The sequence below is a fragment of the Pimephales promelas genome, chromosome 22, assembly GCF_988280905.1.
Source record: "Pimephales promelas chromosome 22, fPimPro1.hap1.1, whole genome shotgun sequence".
In the NCBI taxonomy this organism is placed as follows: Eukaryota; Metazoa; Chordata; class Actinopteri; order Cypriniformes; family Leuciscidae; genus Pimephales; species Pimephales promelas.
The window spans coordinates 23490128-23510977 of NC_142790.1; the positions used below are offsets into that span (position 1 = coordinate 23490128).

A 20850-nucleotide genomic window follows, 5' to 3' on the forward strand; every position below is an offset into this window, starting at 1 on the left:
GCTAAATCCTTATTAGACTGTTGAAATGTATTTCAATCATCACCTCTCAGTAGTTTAGTAGGCATGAATCACTATTAGTATCACTGATACTTACAGGAGGTCCATCCGCGCCAGGCAATCCAGGCAAACCAGACCTTCCGTGAGGACCCTGTATGACGAGACAGAGAAAAAGACCTTCGATTGGATTAAGAATGATGTCTAAGACCACAGATGCCCTACAGGAAAAAAACATGCACTGAATCGTGATCTGGAATGGTCTTATGAGAAAGGAGGTACGCTTGAAAATGAATGCAACTAAATGCATGTTCCAATGATGTATGATCTACCCAGCACTGAAGCTCCATTTAACATGTGCATTTATTCATTTATCCAAAGCAAAGGAGCACACATTTATAAGGGATAAGTAATAAAGAACCAACAATATTATGTAACGCTTTATATCACCATGATATGTTGGATAATCTTTCTTTTCGGTCTCATTCTTTTCTCTTGCGAAGTATGAAAACTACAGAACACTTACTTTTTCTCCAGGCGGTCCGATAGGGCCTTGTGGACCCGGAAGACCCTGTACAACAGAAAACGGACAGCAAACGTCAAGCTTTGTTGCCATGACAACGGGGCGGGGGGAGATAGAGGGATAGGTGTGTAGTGCAGAGGAGTCTTTTCTGATGACTTACACCCAATAATAGATGTATTGTATTGTCCCTGTGTGTGTGTGTGTTGGCAGGGTCATTTGTGTTTGCTTGAAGAGTGTGTTTATTATGTGTGTGTTTACAGTATATGTGTCTGGTTCTGTGTATTTTTGAATGTAAGTGTGTGTGTGCTGCCCAGGAGTTCACTCCAGGGAAATTTGATCTCCCGGCTCTGATTGGACCGCTGCAGGTGGGGCGTTATGAATGAGACGCTTTCAGCTGCCCACTTCCTCTGGGCCCGGCAGAGGCTTACAGAAATATTTCAGATCATTTCATCGTGCCCTCTGAGATTCAGTACGACAAAGCCGTTCGGAAGTAGATTGAAAAATTATAACTACACAAAAAAAAAAACAAAAAAAAAAAAAACTGAGCAAATTCAAAGCCATGGTACACTGCAAAAATAAATAAAACAGATTGCTAGCGTGCATTTTCCACTTCAAAATTTTCAGTGTTACCATTTCTTTGTAATTGATTCGACACAATTTTTTTAAATGTAGAGAGAATGAAATATGACAAAACTAGCATGTTTGTGTGGCAATTAATTTAGTGTATAAATAATGATTTACTGTAATATATTTATTTTAATATATAATAAAATATATTTTCTATTTAATATATATATATATATTTTTTGTAAACTTTTTTTCTTTACTGTTCTTTTTTCTTTCTTTTAATTTAACACAAAATATCATACTTTCTTTCCAAAACATTAAAATATTAGAGGGATTGCACCCTGCCTAAAATATAATATTAAAAATTTAATCCCCATGACCTTTTCATGACCTTTAAGGTTTTATTAATTTCGGTGACATTTCCAGGACCAAAATGAAAATATAAATGGCAATGATCCAAAGTCAACCATGGACCTTGCTCAATTCTCAATACTAGTAAAACCTGTGAGGTTGTGTGTCTGAAGTGTGTGTTTGTACTCGCCTGTGTTCCTGGGATCCCCTGCTGTCCAGGAGGGCCTGGCTCTCCCTGTGGTCCCTGTTCAACAGAAAAAGATGCTTTGCATCAACTGCACTGAATGATTTATATGTTTTTAAGTATGTTGACATGTTTGCTAATGCTAATATGATGCTAAAACATTAATATGGTTAACAGAATGCTGACAGAAAATTATTATCATTAATAGTATTATTAAAGGTGGCATGCCATTCTACCATGTAAGCTTCAGGCCAGCTAACAAATAAATATGATATGTTTTAAGAACATTTTGCTAACATTCCCATTAAGTTATGAAAACATTATTTTGAAAAGTCGTCTGAATGTTACATCCAGTTTTGTGATAAAGTTTTAAGAACATTATTAAAGACCAAATAACTCAGACCGAACTGTTACTGGAATAATGTTTGCGTATAACTGTTAGCTGCATGCTAGGTCTACTACAACTATTCTCATATTTCACAGTACGTTCACCCGACGTTTTAAAGTTTAGTTACTGTACAAGACTAACTGCCATCAGACTAGCTTCTTATGGCAAATCAGTTTAGTTCTGAACAAAAAGCTCTTGAATATATCTGAGGGGTCATGACTTAGCATTTAGCCTGAATTAGCTGTTTTCGTTAAACATCATTTGGTTTCTGAACAGAAACAGAAGATGTTTTAGATTTGATACGCCAAAAGTAGAGCTATTTTGTTACACAATGTTGTTACTCTGGCAGAAAGTAATGCGATTTAAACTTCACAGTCTGTTTTAGTCTGTTTCAACAAGGGCACAACACATTCAAAACCCACAGAGATTTACTCAGTATTATCAGCATGCTACAGCTAACGCCACGTTTACAAAAAGGATGTCTCTTACCATGTTTCCTTTGGGACCCTGTGGACCATCAACACCAGCAATGCCCTGCAGAAATCAATTGTGAAAAAGATTAAAAGCGAGCAATCGGCATGAGATCCACAAGATCATAAATTTAAAAGTTCAATCACTTACAGGCTGTCCAGGAGGTCCAGGAGGGCCTCGAGGGCCGAGCAGTCCTCGCGGCCCCTGAGATAAAAAGAGATTAAAAAAAGTCCTGATTTAAAAAGGCAAGTACATTCTCATCTGATTTTTAATAGGAATCATAATAGCCAGCACTTACGCTCTCACCAGCAAGTCCTCTTGGTCCAATCTCTCCATCTTCTCCCTGAAAAGAAGGAAGAAGTAAATATGGATGAAAAAGAAATGAAAATGGTCGTTTTTGTTCTTCAGGTGATTCAGAAAAGCACTTACTCTTGGTCCGTCTTCTCCGGTAGATCCTTGGGGACCAGGAGGACCAGTCTCACCCTGTCATTAAAGAGACATCAAACTTTATTACATCTAACTTCATATATAATCTTTTCACCTTTGCTTGCAAGTGACCTAGGGAGCCATTTTGGATCCCAATAATTATTACCTTTGTTGAGATGGGAACGGGATGGAAATCCCCTACTGTACCGTTTCCTATGTACAGTATGAGTCTGTTTCTACTTCTTCTCAGTACCATATATTTATTATAAAGGTGAAAATAAGTATTTTAACACATTTTTGTTTGTTGGTGCTTATTACTGAATCAGTTTTTATGCACCACAAATAATGATGGATTATTGGATTGTGTTGCTTTTATGTACCTTTAATTATTGTTATAAAAACGTCATTTATTGCAAACAAATATAACATTTTGCTAATATAAATTTAGCAAAATTTAATCAATTGCATTATGGTAATAATCCGCAAAATACTTTTGATAGCTGTATTATATGCCTGTTTAGAAGCAAGTTAGAAAAATTATAGAGGGGATGGATGGGAAATTACCAACAATGGGAGTTAAACGAATCGGGCAATATAATCATTCAGAATTCAGCTTATGAATTAATGCCTATAATTTAGCTAAATCAAAACCTAAGTAGAAATAATGCAATATGAAGAAACTAACTTATTTGTGGCATTTTGTATACATTTTTTTTCCTGATTTTATTTTAACACAATATACAAAGTTACCGCACTTTCTTTCTAAAATCTTAAAGAGTTGCACCAAGGATTATAATACAGAAATTAGCAAAAGCTGGACAATTGTTGTGAACCTCTTCCGTCTTCTTTTTACAACCTCCTCTACTCACCCTGTGTCCCTTTTCACCAGGCAGACCTGGAAGCCCATCAAAACCTCTGTCACCCTGTGAAGAAGACCAGTCAAGCAATATACTGATAATATACTGTATAACGGGACAATACTGTCTGTAATAGCATATGGCATATATGTGGGTGACAATATTTCTTGTACCTTAGCTCCAGATTCTCCAGGCATTCCACGGGCCCCATCGGCTCCAGCACGCCCCTGTCACAGAGATCAGAGATGATATAATACGGGGAACCATAATGTATCCATTGACCAAAACATTGCTTATTTAAGAAATGTATATGTGTGTGGGAAATCTCTCACTCTCTTGCCAGATTTTCCCATTTGCCCTGGTGGGCCTTGGATACCCCTTGGACCCTGTGGTAGAAAGATAGATTATTATTTAGGGAAGTATTTAGACTGTAGGATGATGAGCAACCAAATCTTACCTGAGGACCAGGGTCTCCACTCTCTCCCTTCAGTCCAGGAGGACCTGGAAGACCCTGAATGTGTTTGAGAGATGCATTAGACCAAGACTAGACCAAACCAACACATTTTTAACATAGGAACAGAAAGATTGAAATGCCTGCACTATACACAACCAAACAGCAGGTGGCAGTCTTTCACAGCATAAACTATTCCACATCATTCCGCACTCTCTCCTAGAGCATAAAAATGAGCTAAGAACAAAAGTACCGAAGTTAAAATAGTAGTTATGTTGTGTTTTTTTGGGTTTGTTTTTTAGCACCGCACCACATGCATCTGAAAAACGAATGATTTTAAAATTGCTGCTATCCAGACAGACAGTCCTAATTTTTTTAAAAGATAATTTAAAAAGATAATTTAAGAGTTTATTCCTAAAATTATACCCTACCATAGAGAATCATTTGGAAACTCAAAGATTTTCATTTTTCTGCTTTTCATTTGGCACATCTGAGCAAACAGTTCTTTTGATTTTCAAAGTCTCAGTCAATTATGCAGGATAAGTATGACATGACTGTGGTTTTCATGCTTATTAGAGTTGTTTTGTCATTCGTTTTGTTCTGTCTGAGCAGGATCATTGCTCGCCTGAAGTGGTTAGCCTTGAGTTCTCTGGCCCACTGTGTTTCAACAGGTCAGACAGTTCATTAATCTGGTTACCTGGCCTCTCTACTCATTGAATGAGCAGTAAAAGAAAAGATATTGTGCTAAAATTTTGGAATTATTTATCATATTTTCTGACTGAAATCCAATATTTGTATCGCTCTAGCACATCTCGCTTTCTCAAAAAGTGAATTTCATTGCATTTTTGCTTTTGACAACCATTTGTACGTCGAAGAAGTCTTTTATGATACATTGAAAAACATGATTTTCCCATTTTCACATACTGTACATGACATTATTTTTAGGGCTGTCAAACGATTAATCGCGATTATTTGCATCCAAAATAAAAGTTTGTGTTTACATAATATATGTGAGTGCACTGTGTATAATTATTTTGTATATAAATACACACACATGCATGTATATTTAAGAAAAAAAAATTATTTATATATAAAATATTTATATTTATATATAATATAAATTCGATATAAATCTATATACAGTATATACAAGCATGTGTGTGTATTTATATATGTAAAATAACAAACTTTTATTTTGGATGCGATTAATCACGATTAATCGTTTGACCCTAATTATTTTATGCCTAATCCTGATTTCAAGGTTAGAATTAGGGCCAGTGACTGAGGAAAATGCAAACAGCGACATAAAATGACATATTTAATAAAAAAAAAAAGCTTATTTATAACCTTAAGTTTATGTAAAGTTCTTTGCAATTAAGTATTTGAACATATTGTTCTGGTTTTATTTTTCAGCATTGTAAGATAAAAGATACATTTTGATTTCTTCTTTTTGCAATCTTTTGACATTTGACCTTTTTAAAAATCTTTAAATGTTAAAAAGTGCATTAAAGCTGATACAAAACGGAAAAATCATCATTTATTGATATTTTTCAATTCAGCATACTGATATTATTTTGGGGAAGATGCAGGGCTGTGTAATGAATGGGACAGTGATAGTGTCCTGCATATAATTAGTGGTGATGAACTTTGAATCATTACGTGAAATTGCATTGCTTATATTTTCAGTCAGTCAGATGGTCGTTCACAGGCTGATTGGGTGAGACTTTTTCTGATTGGGTGAGGTCATGAGGTCCTTGAAACTCACCACTGGGCCAGATCTTCCAGTGAGACCCATTGGACCTGCTGTACCTCTCATGGCGAGCTGCAGACACAAACCAAAAAAAAAAATCAAAATCATCAATCACGCGCTGAACGACTGACGAACATCGACTCTCTTTACCCAGAGGAGGTGGAGCCGTGTGTGCATTTGTCAAGGACAGATCTGAGCGCTCACACTAATCTGCAACACCTGTCAGGGCCGGCCTACTGCGGGTCGTGAACCTTGCTAGTATTTTTAACTAGTGTCTCGGCATGAGTCAAAGCACCCTGTGCTGCTCCGTTTCACTCTTGTTTTAGCGCAAACAAGGCCGGAGCAAATCCCCTCTCCACCCTTTGACTCCCCGCTCCACCTCTTCCCAACAAACAGTCGAGAGCCCCCCCACCTCCCCCCTTAACAAACAGCTGGCCCTTTAATTCTGCTCGCCTGGCCCTGGTCTCGTACTCACCCTGGCCTGGGACAGAATGGCCTGAGCCTGGGCCTCCTGAGCCGACACCACCGGACCCTTTTCCCCATCTCCGCCAAAACGGAACTGTCAAACAACAGCAAAGTATTAATGATCATTTTCATTTAGAAAAACATTTCACACCATCATATGCTATACTATAGATACTAAGTCAATCAAACACTAAAAGGCAACGTAATTAATATTCAATTAGGATTAGGTGGTATTTTTAATACTTTTTCAATATATGTCCTTATATACGATTTTAGTGTACTTTCAATTCTAGGTCAATCAAATATGAGAGGCTAAATTATTAATATTAATTAGGATGTAGATGGTTTTAAATATTTTAAAATCTACTACCAACATGTCAAAAATATAAAATTATGACTAAAATCACAAACACATTTTCTAAAGTAAAGTATGCAGTCATTATTTTCATATATTGCAATTGCATTTATCCTTATAACATTTCATACTACAGTATATTATACTGTGCAAACCAACTTAATCATAAATGAATATAATAAGGATTTAGACGGGACACTTAATTCAATTGTACACCATACTATAAATATTAAGTCAATCAAACACAAAAAACAACATTATGAGATGATTTTCAATACATTTTGAAAACAACGAGTTCTAATGCAGTCATTATTTGCATTTATGTATCATTACGTAGCCTACAACTCATACTATATATTGTAAGCCATTCAAATATACAAAGTATTACCCATCTAAATTATTTTCAACTTATATATGAAAAAGCAGCTACATTAATATTTAATTAAGATTTAGAGGGGGTTTAATTCTTTTTAAAAACTACTGCAAAACCATATATTCTAAAAAAAGTATGCTATTATTATTTTAATGTATGTATTATTGCTGTATGCATGCATGAAACTTGAGCAGCAGAAGGTTGACAAATTTGCAAAGTTGTTTTTGGTGGATTTAGGGGTCTTACTGGCAACATCAGCATAGTCCCAGGGGGTCCTGGCATGCCATCCGCTCCAGGAAGACCAGCGCGGCCTGGAGGACCCTGAGGAAGCAGGAAGGAGAGAGAGAGAGAGAAGGGATAGATCAGTAACTTGACACTTCTTAACTTGACAACACCCAGGTAAGAGAATGCCAAGAGAGGAATGAGAAAGGGAGGAAGATCAAAGAGCGATAGAGAGAGAGAGACCTCTCACTGCCATTACCCTTAAGTCAAGTTGCCCATTTTAAAGATACTGATTGGTCTCATTTCTAAGCTCATGAGCATAGGGAGAGGCACCCATGTGTAACCATTACTTTTGCCTAAACGACACTTCATATTCCCCGTCCAGATGGTTCCATGTCATCTCCACCACGTCCAATTACATCAAACTAAGAAAGGCTTTTACTTTTGCAACAGGTTTAGCTTGGGCAGATGTTAAATAACACTAATAAAGGATATTAAAAGTCATTTCTGTCACACATTTTCTGTCTGTTTTTCAATGTAAATAGCACTAGAACGTCTTTAACCGTTGCACTTGCAGTATTTTGCAGAATCTAGTGCATGACACAGCATTATAAAAACGCGGTGCTGAAGTTAAAAGAAGTTTAGTGTCGGTAAAAGTGATTTCACCAAGAACAATATGTTCCTAGATCAACATCTTTGTTGATCCTGGAACAACAATCCAATCAACCACTCAGATTTGAGGGACAAGTTTACAGTTTATGTCAATTTAGGTTTAGAAACGGGGTTAAGTGCTTCGACAGTGTCATCAGTGTTGTGTCGGTGTCTGATTTTAGGGATAAGTTATGGGTAGGTTCAAGGGTTAGGACTAAAACTTAGGACTAAAAACAGAAAACACATTCTGTGTGAACCAGCCCTTAGTTTGTTTTTGCATGATGGACAAAATCTTAACAGGAAGTCCTCAAGACCCACATTTTATTGATGCATTTGTGCATTTAGCTGTTTAGAAATCCTCTATTTTAACGTTCTTTCGTTCATTTAGGCTATTTGTAAACTACTAACTGTATCTGACTACAACTGAAATATACAGTGATGCAAGTGAGTCTCAATCATTAGCATTCTTGTGTGTGTGTGCTGTTCAATAGAGTGAGTTTTTACGTAGATGTGCAATAGTCAAAACACAAACCTAACATCTGACTGCCAGATTTTGGAGTTGTTTGGACATTTCTAATGATAATTATCCTCAAACAGTTTAAGACAGAAGATTGTGAGCAAACGATAACGATTTACCCACTGAGATACTCACTCTGATGTACTCAATATTACTATCTAGCTCTAATTTGGGTGTCAGAGTTTCACATCTGAAACCTAATGTCAGAGAGGGTGTAAATGTGCCCTTACGGTCAGGAATCTGCCATGACCCCGTTCAGAATAAATTAGCATTATGTATTGTTTACTGACACAAGGGGTCTTTGCAGTTTACTAAAGAAAGACCGTTTTTCTTAGCCTTTCTTACTTAGTCTCCAGTCTATACCCATATCAGGCTTAAGCTTTTCTCTCTGTTCATCACACATTTCATTTGACATGCTTCTATGGTCACAGTGCCTCAATTCTGGTCAAAGACTAATTCAATTTCTGTAAAACAAAAGCTAAAATATGATAGAAAAAGGTTGAGACCTAAACCTTAACTCTTGTTAAAATCCTGAAAATATCTGTGATCATAAACATAGCCTGGATTCGGAGACTGGAACAAATTCTTACCCTGTCACCAGGATCTCCGGCCGAACCAGGGGGGCCGTGTAAGCCTGGAGGGCCCGGAAGACCCTACAAAAAGAAAAAAGAAATAAACACAGACAGATCTGATCACAATGATAACCCAATTAACTGAGATTTTAGGCCATTTGTTGTTCATAAAACTCGCTAGAGGACATTGGTTGAATATTATAACTTATGCAGGTAAAAAATAAATAAATAAAATGCAAGTAACTTACAGCAGGCCCAGGTGGTCCGGGAGGTCCCTCAATCAGCATGCCCTATGAATCAGACAACAACATCAGAATTACAATCAAAAACTGATTGCAACATCAAATTAATAAATGAAAATTCATTCACTTTGACTAATTTCTCGAATTAGATTTTTGTCTCTCAATTAGTTTCTTGTTCACATCAGATTTGAATTTCTTATTGATTGAAGTAAATTGCATGTGTTTTGGAAGATGTGAGCAAAAGAGTAAGTATAATTGTCTACAATTTGAAAAATAACTAAATGCACATGGCTTGTTGTTCAAAACTGCTGAGTCGATTCTCAGTGAAACTAAGGTCTTCACGGCTTTTTTCATCGTGTGAGCCATCACATGCAAAATGATCCATTCAGTTACCAAAATCTGTCAGACATGCATGTATATTCCATAAACATCTGACAAGCAAGCGATGCTTGTAATGTCTGCTAAATTGGCAAATGGCTTGCCATCTTGCCAATCATCCAATCAAGCTTGGAATCATATCAATATATGGAGTTTTCCCAGCACAATCACTGCCATTTTTGAACACGGAGGAACATCACAACCATAAACAGCAGCAGCTATAGCAATACTGTATACATTTATTTGTATTTATTTTGAAAATGCCAAAGCGATTGGAAAAAAAAATGTCCAGAATTGCCCTCTCACTCACTGGCTCAATCACTGCAGGCTCTCCCTTCTCTCCTTTCTGCCCCAGATCAGCAACTCTACCCACCTGCAAACATACAAGAGAGGTTAAATATGGCTAGATAGATAGATAGATAGATAGATAGATAGATAGATAGATAGATAGATAGATAGATAGATAGATGATAGATAGATAGATAGATAGATAGATAGATAGATAGATAGATAGATAGATAGATAGATAGATAGATAGATAGATAGATAGATAGATAGATAGATAGATAGATAGATAGATAGATGCAACAGTAAACTATTATGGTTAGTACTAATGCAGAGTGCATGAGGTAGTCTTACTAAAGAAAATATGCAATATTCATATTTAACAATATTCTCTCTGACATTGAAGGAATAGTTCACTTTGAAATTATTTTTTGGTATGTTTTAGCTTATCTCAAGGGCATCCAAGATGTAGGTGTCTTTGTTTCCGCAGTATTTTCAATTTTGATATTTGTAACAAAAAATAGTCATATAATGCAGGTCTATGGTCACCACCTCAAAGAGCATGCACAGAGAAGTCCAAATGAAACATGATTTAATGACTCGTAAGTACACATTGATGGCCTAAGACATGAAACGAACGGTTTGTGTGGGATAACAAACAGTATTTATATAGTTTTTACCTCTTGTAACGGCAGCCACAAAGCGCCCACGCCCTCAGATCACTTGGATGTGGCTGTGGTTACAAGAGGTAAAAACTATATAAATACTGTTCGTTTTCTCACACAAACCGCTCGTTTCGTGTCTTAGGCCATCAATGTGTACTTACATTTATGAGTCATTAAATCATGTTTCATTTGGACTTCTCTGTGCATGCTCTTTGAGGTGGTGACCATAGACCTCCATTATATGACTGATAGACACAAACGGTTTGATCTAAAAATATCAAAATTGAAAATGCTGCGGAAAAAAGATAGCTACATCTTGGATGCCCTTGAGGTAAGCTAAAACATATCAAAAATTCATTTCAAAGTGAACTATCCCTTTAACCAGAAGGGAAGTGTGTAACCAATGTTAAGGGCAGCCAGGATCTGCCATGAAACCTTTGCTCATGTGGCCTGTAAGATACAGGTAATGGAGTGTTTGGCGGAGGGGAAGTATGAGCTTCTTTAGGAGAAGGGTGTGTCTGAGCAGACAGATGGGTCTGTGGTATGGGGTAATTGTTGTTTCCTGGGGCAATATGGGAGATGAGGTGCTGACAGTCAGGGAGTTTAATCTACAGCAGCTCCATGGGTCTCAGGTATGAGAGTGTGAATGTAAGTGATCTGTGAATCAATGTGATCTATAATACGAAACTACTACAGACAAGAGGAAAGAAGTGCTTCAATAACATCCAGTGGACAGAAATTAGTATAACAAACGCACTGGACAGAAAAATCCTGAAAAAAACGGACCCCATGCAAAATGGTGCAATACAAAGCCAACAATGCATGCTACTGTAGATTCCCACATCCAACACTCCCGATTGCAGGACGACACCCTCATTTTGGGGGAGGGGAATACTTACGTCCGACGTCACTTCTGTTTCATCGATGTCGGTTTCGGCGGCGACCCCTGGCCCAAAACTGTCCTCATAATTGGACGCAGGGTTCGGAGCCGCTTTGCCAAACTCATCATATGGCCCGTACTCATACTGATTTTTGTCAAGCCCAGTCACATCATATTCCTTAAGATCATACTCCTTAAAGTCATACTCGTCCACTCCGACGGGTTCGGCGGGCAGCACGGCCTCCGGGACAGTGGTCGCATCCAGACCAGCCTGGGATGTCTCAGTGACATAGTCACTGAATACTTCCTCTTCCACAGCCTTATTATACAGCAATGCGGCCGGGTCGAGGGGAAGGGAGTTCGAGGGAAGATGGATGTTAGTTTAAGCAGTTAAAGCAAATACTACTGTATCTAATCTACTACTGTATGCAAAGCAAAAGCAATATGAATTGCATGAGAGATATTTACTAAGAATATCGCATTAATTTTTTGGCAGCAACAAGGTCCCAGCTAAAGGAAATATGTTTTGCTAAATTTAAGTTATATAAACTTTATTTCTGAATGTTCTCTGAATGCAAATGTTAACGGAACATTCCATTAAGATCATTTCCAAACATTATGGGAATGCTACTTTTGAATGTTCTCAGAACATTCTTTAACAAGTAGTTACATTTAAAAATTTTTAGACGAACTTCCAACTAAAAGAAGTTACATGAACGACGAATAGCGTTGACCAGATAACAGATAAGATTCTATTAACATTACTGGAAGAACGTTTGCTAAACGTATAAAATTTGGAGAATATTCCCTGTTTGCTGGGGATAATTCTTTGTCGCGTTCAACGGAAATATATGGGATGATTTGGATTGCATAAAATGATTTAGATTAATTGATGAGAATTTATGGCATAAAATAGTTGTGAATTTGTAAATGACAAATTTCATATAGTAGGTTTCAGTAATGGACAGGGATAGTCAGTAAAGTGCATGTTTAAATTTTGGGAGCATTTTTGTGTGTTATTAGACGAGAGACGAGAGATGATGTGTTAATTATATATTTTTTTCCTCATAGACTTGTATGTGTGATTCAATTAGAAAATATAATAATGTATATATATATTAGGGCTGTCAAACGATTAATCGTGATTAATCACATCCAAAATAAAAGTTTGTGTTTACATAATATATGTGGGTGCACTATGTATAATTATTTTATATATAGAAATACACACACACATGCTTGTACATATTTAAGAAATATTTTCATGTATATATTGTATATAGATTTATATATAATTTATATTATATATAAATATAAATATTTTATATATAAATATTTTTTTCTTAAATATACATGCATGTGTGTGTATTTATATATATACAAAATAATTATGCACAGTGCACCCACATATATTATGTAAACACAAACTTTTATTTTGGATGCGATTAATCGCGATTAATCGTTTGACAGCCCTAATATATATATATATATATATACATTATTATATTTACTAACTGAAGTCTGTGATATTCCTGTCTTTTGTCCACAATAAACATAATGGTAAAATGGAATTATGTTTAGAGGTGAAAAAAGAAGACAGAAATAAATCACACTGCAGTGTTTATGAATGTTAATTGTGTGATCAAATGCAGGAAAAGATCATATTTAAACTCATCACATCAAATAAAAGTGTGAAATCTGCATTACTACAGCCAAAAAAACCCTTGAGAAAAACACTCACGCTTATTATAAGATATATGCAATATCAAAGATAAACATCTGTATACACGTGCAGCTCAATTCTGTTAAATATAGTTCTGCTAACTAGTGCCAGAACTTTTCAACCACACTACATGCTATGATGTTATACTTCATCAGAGGTCCACATACAGTATTAGCATGTGGACGCTTCAACATCAGCCCTCTTTGGGTCATTTACTGAGGGAACTGTTTTGAATGGGATGTGCCATCTTACCAATGATATTCAGGGCTAGAAAATTAGCAACCTGTCGATATTTTAGCAATCAATTCTGAGACAAAAATAGATTTAGATAGGATGGTTGATCATTCATACATTGCTGTTTTTTCTTGAGTCCAGCCCTAAACACCATTGACATCCACAACAGAAAGCTGAAACCCAACTAAAAGTCAATCCACTGAGAAACATACTTGATATTCTAGACATGTCCAAAGTGTTAGACATGACAGGAAGTGGATTGGCTAAATTTAGAACTTGGCGGTTATATAGTGAATATCAGCTTTTATGTTGTTGGATAAAACAGTTCCCTTGGAGTGATAGTCAAAAAAAACACAAAACAATTGCCATGAATTGTTTTTGTCTTTGTCATTTCAATCAAATACTTCCTTATGCGTGTCTGGAATGTTCTTCTTTCTCTCCCACATTTTAGAGACCCTCACCCCTACTGTCAAAGTATATAATCAAATAATTACCTGGTTTGGTCCAGTGGTTGCGACAGGAGACCGAGTTTTGGAAGCATCTACTGTTCCGTAGTCAAGTTCACTGTCTGTATAGTACTCCCCATCTACATTGTTAAGCTATAGCAGTTTCAAGGTGAGAAAAAAAGAGGAAGAAGATAAGAAAGGAGGAATTAACACAGTTCAAGCAGTTCCACAAGCGTTACAGGCTGGATCTGCACGGACAGCATCTGAGGAAAAGTGGCGGACGGCACGTTCAGACTATCATCAGAGATTTCCCTCACTGAAAGAGAGATCTTGATGGGTTCTGACGTGAACTACGCTTGTACGGTTACCCCTAGAATGTCTTTTCTTGGTGTCGGTGGCAGGTCTCCATATCTCTTCTTCTTAGGGGCTAATTTTTTAGCCTGTTTTTGCTCCTGGTACTTATAGGGTTTGGAAAAAGACTTAGGGGACTTTCTCGTCCTCTTCGTTTTCATGGAGACACTACGTTTCACTCTCTGGAAAAAGGTTATGGTGAAGGGAAGAAGACACAACACATCAAGGCATCCATGTTAGAAGATACACAAGATCTAGTTATTATTCTTCACATGTGGCTTACTTGGATAGCTTTAAGATATATCTTGGTATACACTACCATTCAAAAGTTCGGGGTCAGTAAGATTATTACTGTTTTCGAAAGAAAATAATACTTTTATTCAGCAAGGGTGTGTTAAATTGACCAAAAGTGGCTTTTACATGCTTTAAAAAATCTATTTCAAGTAAATGCTGTTCTATTGAATTTTAAATTCATCAGAGAATCCTGAAAAATAAAAAAATGTTTTAAAAATGTATGTTTAATATTGATAATTATAAGCAATGTTACATGTTAAATGGACATTTATCACAGAATCCTGAGGAAAATCTATCATGATTTCCACAAAAATATTGTTTATAAATATTTATTGAAAATAACTGTTTTCGACATTGATAATAATAGGAAATGTTTCTTGAAAAAGGCATATTTTAATGATTTCTGATGGATCATGTGGCTTATTTTCCAGTTTTTCATCAATAAATAAGATATATTAAAATGGGAATTATTTTAAATTATACCAATATTACACAATATTACTTAATGTAATATTTACTGTATGATTGAATAAAGGCAGCCTTGGTGAGCATAAGAGACTTCTTTCAAAAACATTAAAGCATCGACCACAAACTTTTGAACTGTATGTAAATCAGGGATATAACAGGAAATTAAATATTCATCATCAGGTTTGAGTAGTCAAAAATGTTGTTTTGATACCACCTTAACTGAGAAGATTTCAGGTTTGCTTCAAAAAACGGTTATCCTAAAAGTTTTTTTTATAGAATCCATTTGACTCTTTAAGTTCACAGATGGCTTTATTTTTTAATTTTATTTGTATGAAACCCAGTAAAGACCCTAGACATTGAGTTTACAGGTTCCATTAAAAACATGGACAGGCACACAAGGGCAAACGTATGTGAACTGCTACAGTAATTTATGGGTCTGGCTATTTAAGCTAACTAACAGGTGCTTAAACTCGCAGACTGCCATATAATCTCCTTAAACAAACATTTCCAGTCATACAGGGTGTACCAAAGTGCTCCACCAAGAACAACTTGCCTTACCCACACACCGGTCAGCCCACACCACATGATGTTGCCCATGTAATGTACTGTACATTGGACAAGGAGAGGGGGTGTGGCCACCTCATGATTGACATAAACACATCACACATTTCCAGCATTGTTTACCTGCGGCTCAGAATATTCATCTGTCGCTGCGGGGTTCGCTCCCTCATAATAATCATATAAATCACCATATCCAACAGCAGTTGGGTACTGCACACAGGGAGAGGATGAGAGAGAGGTTAGCAAAGCATCCAAAACTCATGTAGAATGTAATCTACCCTTGGGTGCATTACATACTTGATGGTTAGGTATACTGTATAGCTGGTTTTATACAGTACAGATGAATTTATCGTGTTATACAGCATATTTTCATGTTTGCTAATGTGTCCAATGAAAATAAGTCATGATCAAAACAATCTCAGAATCCTAAAACTACTGAGTTTGTGTCACTGGATTGATTAACTGTGTGAGGGTTCAGTATATATGAACACACTGCATTAATTACTTTAATGTATAACATGTGATGCACTTATTCTGATTTACAGGTGGGTGTTTAAAAGCCTATAAAAAGGCCCTGCATGTCTAAAGAAGAGAGAACCGCCATATGTTGGTTGTTTTCTTCCGTGAACCCCCTTTTTTATTCTTTCCCATCTTTATATGAGTGTAAAATCCCATCTGCCTTCTAAAGCAAAGGCAAATTAAAGGCTCAGACCTGTTGAAAGAGTCAACATTTCAAAGTCCTATTAGCTATAAAGCTGGTACAAGGTATATCTTTAAATGTATATCTAGACTTTATAGTGTTACGTTTAGAATATTAAGTGTAATGTTAATAAAAAAGTGTTAGATTTGGTTAATTTATATTCGCATTCATCAATTATGACACATTTTTAATTAATGAATGGATGGTTTAATCAATATTTTGCTTATGTTTGTGTAGCAGTTTCTCTGTTTCTGCTTCTTCGACACAAATAACGTCTGTAAGAGGAGCAGAAAGCCCAATAAAACCACTGAGTCGGGCTCTCCAGGGCTTCATCCATCAAACATAAGTATATGTTAATTCTCATACAGCATAAGAGCTCATAAAACACTGCGCTGATGATCAGGCCCTCTTTCACGGCTGGTGATCACTCAGCATTGATTGGACCCCATTCAGCCTGGCCCAGTATGATTTATGAGCAGAGCATCTCAGGGTTATTGATCTCTCAAATTCAGGAAACAACCCTCTCCCTGTTTCAGCAGGATATAATGCGTTAAAATGACATTTAGTGTCTGTGCTTACAGGAGTCATCACAGAGGTCAGATGTGCCAAGGTGAGGCTGACCTTTGACATTTTATAATATATATACACTACTGTCCAAAATTTAGTCGGTAATTTATTTTTTAAAGGAATTAAAGAAAAAAAAAACTTTTGCTGATAATTTGCTCACCCCCATGTCATCCAAGATATCCATGTCATTCTTTCTTCAGTCGAAAAGAAATTAAGGTTTTTGATGAAAACTTTCCAGGATTTTTCTCCATATAATGGACTTCAATGGGAACCAAACGGTTCAAGGTCCAAAAGACAGTTTCAGTTCAAACTGCAAACTGTTCAAAGGGCTTTAACCGATTCCAGACGATGAATACGTGTTTTATCTAGCAAAACGATTGCTCATTAAAAAAAAGAAGCAATTTTTACGTTTTATAAGCTCATGGTCACCTTGCTCTGTTCTGTGATGTGCGTTCGTGACTCGTTCGAACTCGTTTATCAAAATGAACGAATCTTTTCCCGAGTCAACTCGTTCATTTCGTTCGTCGAATGAACCGAATGACACGAAAAAAGATTTGTTCATTTTGATAAACGAGTTCGAACAGGAGAGTCACAAACGGAGAAAGGTGACCATTTGAGCTTATAAAACAAACTTTGTTATTTTTTTAAATGAGCGTTCGCTTCGCTTGATAAGACTCTTATTCATCGCCTGGAATCGTTTAAAGCCTTTTGAACAGTTTGCCGTTTGCATTGAAACTGTCTTTTGGACCTTGAACCCTTTGGTTCCCAATGAAGTCCATTATATGGAGAAAAACCCTGGAATGTTTTCATCAAAAACCTTAATTTCTTTCCGACTAAAGAAAGAAAGACGTGGACATCTTGGATGACATGGGGGTGAGTAAATTATCAGCAAAACTCCTTTAATACCTTTTTTTTAGTGAAGACATTTCAAATTGATCAAAAGTGACAGTAAAGTTACAATGTTACAAAAAAATCCAATTTAAAAAAATCCTCAAGAATGGATTCAAATAAATAAATAAAATTAAGCATCATTGATAATAATAAGAAACGTTTCTTCAGCACCAAATCAGCATATTAAAATGATTTATTAAGGATTGTGTGACATTGAAAACTGCTGAAAATGCACACTCTAAAAATGCTGGGTTGTTTCAACCCAAATTTGGGTTAAAAACGTAATTAAAAAAATTACAGATGAAAGTGAAAGTTCAAGTTGGGTTAAAATTTTAAATTACATTGTTAACCCAACATTTGGGTTTGTCCATATTTGACCCAAATTTGGGTTAAAACAACCCAGCAGTGTTTAGAGTGCAGCTTTGCCATCAAAGGAATAGATTACATTTTAAAATAATTGAAAACAGCTATTTTAAATTAGTATTTCAGAATATTACTGTTTTTACTGATCAATTTAGGTATGAATAATATTTTTTGAACGGTTGGTAAAATATATATATCTAAATATATTATCTTTGAATATATGATCCATAATGATCATTCCTCACTATGAGATGCATTTAAAAAAGTTTGTAGTTTGCCATACTTTATCAAAAAATAATTGTATCTGTTTAATAATAGGCCTAATAATAATAATGTGTCGAAGTATGATTTTAAATTACATTTTTTGTCACTTCCTGTTCTTCAATGTTATTTCATAATTTTGATGACTTCCCGCTAATTCTAACATGTGGAAAACAACGACAAAGTCTAAGTCTGTGTGTTCAATCGTTTGACCGGTAGTGTCAAAAGTATCAAGAACGTGTCAGACTTCCAGAAACGTTTGGCCTTCTGGTGTATACTAACCTCCTCCCCGGGCTCTTGTGCTTGCAGTGTGTCCTTGTGGGGGACGTCACAGTCTGGGCTGTAGTGTTCACAGTAGTCGTAAGCTGCTTTAGGGTCGGACACAATCAGCAGTTGTTGGATATCACCCTGAGGGGACGAATGACAGAAAGATACATGAGATACATGTGCTCATTTACCAAAAACACCTCTATTGTTACTAAGACATTATGTTTATACTGTATGTATACTGATGAGGCCCTTGAAATGATTGACATTGGCATCTATGGTTCCTTGAAGAACCTTTAACATTGGTGGAACATTTCCATTCCTCACAAGGTTCTTTATAATGGGAAGCTATACATATTCTTTATAAAAGGTTTTTTCTAGGGCTGTTAAACGATTAATCGCGATTATTCGCATCCAAAATAAAAGTTTGCGTTTGCATAATATATGTGGGTGCACTGTGTATAATTATTTTATAAATACACACACATGCTTGTATATATTTAAGAAATATTTTCATGTATATACTGTATATAGATTTATATATAATTTAGATTACATATAAATATAAATATTTTATTTATAAATAATATTTTTTTCTTAAATATACATGCATGTGTGTGTGTTTATATATACAGTATATATGTATATATATATATATATATATATATATATATACACACACACACACACACACAAAATGATTATATTATTTACATTAATTACATTATTTTGGATGCGATTAATCGCGATTAATCGTTTGACAGCTCTAATTTTTTCACAAATGGTTCTTTTAAGAACTGTTCTCTGAAAGGTTCTTTGGGGAACCAAAAACGGTTCTTCTATGGCATCATTGTAAAAAATCCCACCTTTATTTTTGAAGGTTGTGATTGGCCAAAACAGAACAAAAATACCACTTCCGGAGTGCAGGGAATGCATGGAATCATGGAATGTCAAGGCAACAAAACAAAACAAAATCATTCGCAATGGGGAACGTGGGTCAGATGCTTCGGGAAATTGCTGTTTTAAAAGCAGGTAAATAAAACGTGTTACATCACGAAACACCTCGTAACAGACACCCAGACAGGAAGTTTCCTCTCATATTAAATTCGGCCTCCAACAATGGTTAGACAACAGTTCATAAAACCTTGGTCAACAGCACAGTCTTTCTTCCAAATGCGTGAAATCTGTTTCTTGCTATATTCTGGGCAGAAACCATACATTCATCCTGCATTCTGATCAACAACCTATTGATTAAAAACATCATTTACTGTATGAGGTTTTGATTTAAGCGATTATTTTTGTCCATTGTCTCTTATAGGCTGTAACTCATTCAGATCATTCTGTTCAGCTGCTGGCTTTAGATTGGTTCAGTATGACCTGGGTCTGTTACGAGGAAAGACTTCTATAGTGAAGTCCACAAGTAGTTCTGGGGGATGTGTTCGAACCTGAGGTCTCTTCTTGGCACTGTCACAAAGAGAGGGAGAGAGTGTGCGATTTAGCAACAAGGCAACCACTGAAAAAAAAAAAAAAAAAACCCAGCAGGCTCGGACTTGTTAGGGGCATGTGTGTCTGTGTATTTTTATACCGCTCTCTGTAAACTCGACTATATAAACAGCAAAATGCTCAGGTGTGTACACAGTAAAAAAAAGAGGTGTGCTTGACCTCCTTATTTGAACAAAATACCTGCTCTATTATTATTTAGTTAAAGAAAATAAGACATTTAAGGGAATAGTTTATCCGCACTTATAAATCCACCATCTCATGACTTACTTTCTTCGGTAGGATACAAAATGTGAATTTTTGAATAACATCCAATACAATCATTTAAAATAATGAAAAAGGGTTTTAAAGCTTCAAATTAACAAGTGGTTGAAATGAACAACTTATGAAGTCATCTGGTAGCTTTGTGAAGAACAGATTGACATTTCAGATTTTACGTTGTTGTTGTTGAGCTGGTTGAAAGTCTCTTGACATTGTGATAGCAATCAGTATGTTAAGTGGTCTAAAAGTATATTGTATGTGGAAGGCGTAGGAACACAACATTTTCGTCCAATCATTACATTCGGTCTGAATGTCCTACATGCCTGTCAACGTGTGTATTTCTAACGCATTCTTATCCTAGGGCATCATATAGTGACACTTTTGAAATTTCGTCTA

At 36.0% G+C, this 20850-nt stretch overlaps 1 protein-coding gene across 1 annotated transcript in view; it reads right to left on the bottom strand.

Moving 5' to 3' along the window:
* The window catches only part of col11a1a (collagen, type XI, alpha 1a), a 76901-nt gene that overhangs the window by 38606 nt on the left and 17445 nt on the right, over positions 1 to 20850 (bottom strand). The window contains exons 5-25 of the mRNA XM_089125638.1: positions 18709 to 18834; positions 15768 to 15854; positions 14019 to 14123; positions 11587 to 11886; positions 10048 to 10110; positions 9366 to 9407; positions 9136 to 9198; positions 7402 to 7476; positions 6438 to 6521; positions 5978 to 6034; positions 4219 to 4272; positions 4094 to 4147; positions 3935 to 3988; positions 3774 to 3827; positions 2908 to 2961; positions 2777 to 2821; positions 2629 to 2682; positions 2497 to 2541; positions 1626 to 1679; positions 521 to 565; positions 95 to 148 (exon numbers count right to left, since the gene is read on the bottom strand). Coding sequence (XP_088981764.1) covers positions 95 to 148; positions 521 to 565; positions 1626 to 1679; positions 2497 to 2541; positions 2629 to 2682; positions 2777 to 2821; positions 2908 to 2961; positions 3774 to 3827; positions 3935 to 3988; positions 4094 to 4147; positions 4219 to 4272; positions 5978 to 6034; positions 6438 to 6521; positions 7402 to 7476; positions 9136 to 9198; positions 9366 to 9407; positions 10048 to 10110; positions 11587 to 11886; positions 14019 to 14123; positions 15768 to 15854; positions 18709 to 18834 — 1569 coding nt within the window. The remainder of the gene's footprint in view (positions 1 to 94; positions 149 to 520; positions 566 to 1625; positions 1680 to 2496; positions 2542 to 2628; positions 2683 to 2776; positions 2822 to 2907; positions 2962 to 3773; positions 3828 to 3934; positions 3989 to 4093; positions 4148 to 4218; positions 4273 to 5977; positions 6035 to 6437; positions 6522 to 7401; positions 7477 to 9135; positions 9199 to 9365; positions 9408 to 10047; positions 10111 to 11586; positions 11887 to 14018; positions 14124 to 15767; positions 15855 to 18708; positions 18835 to 20850) is intronic.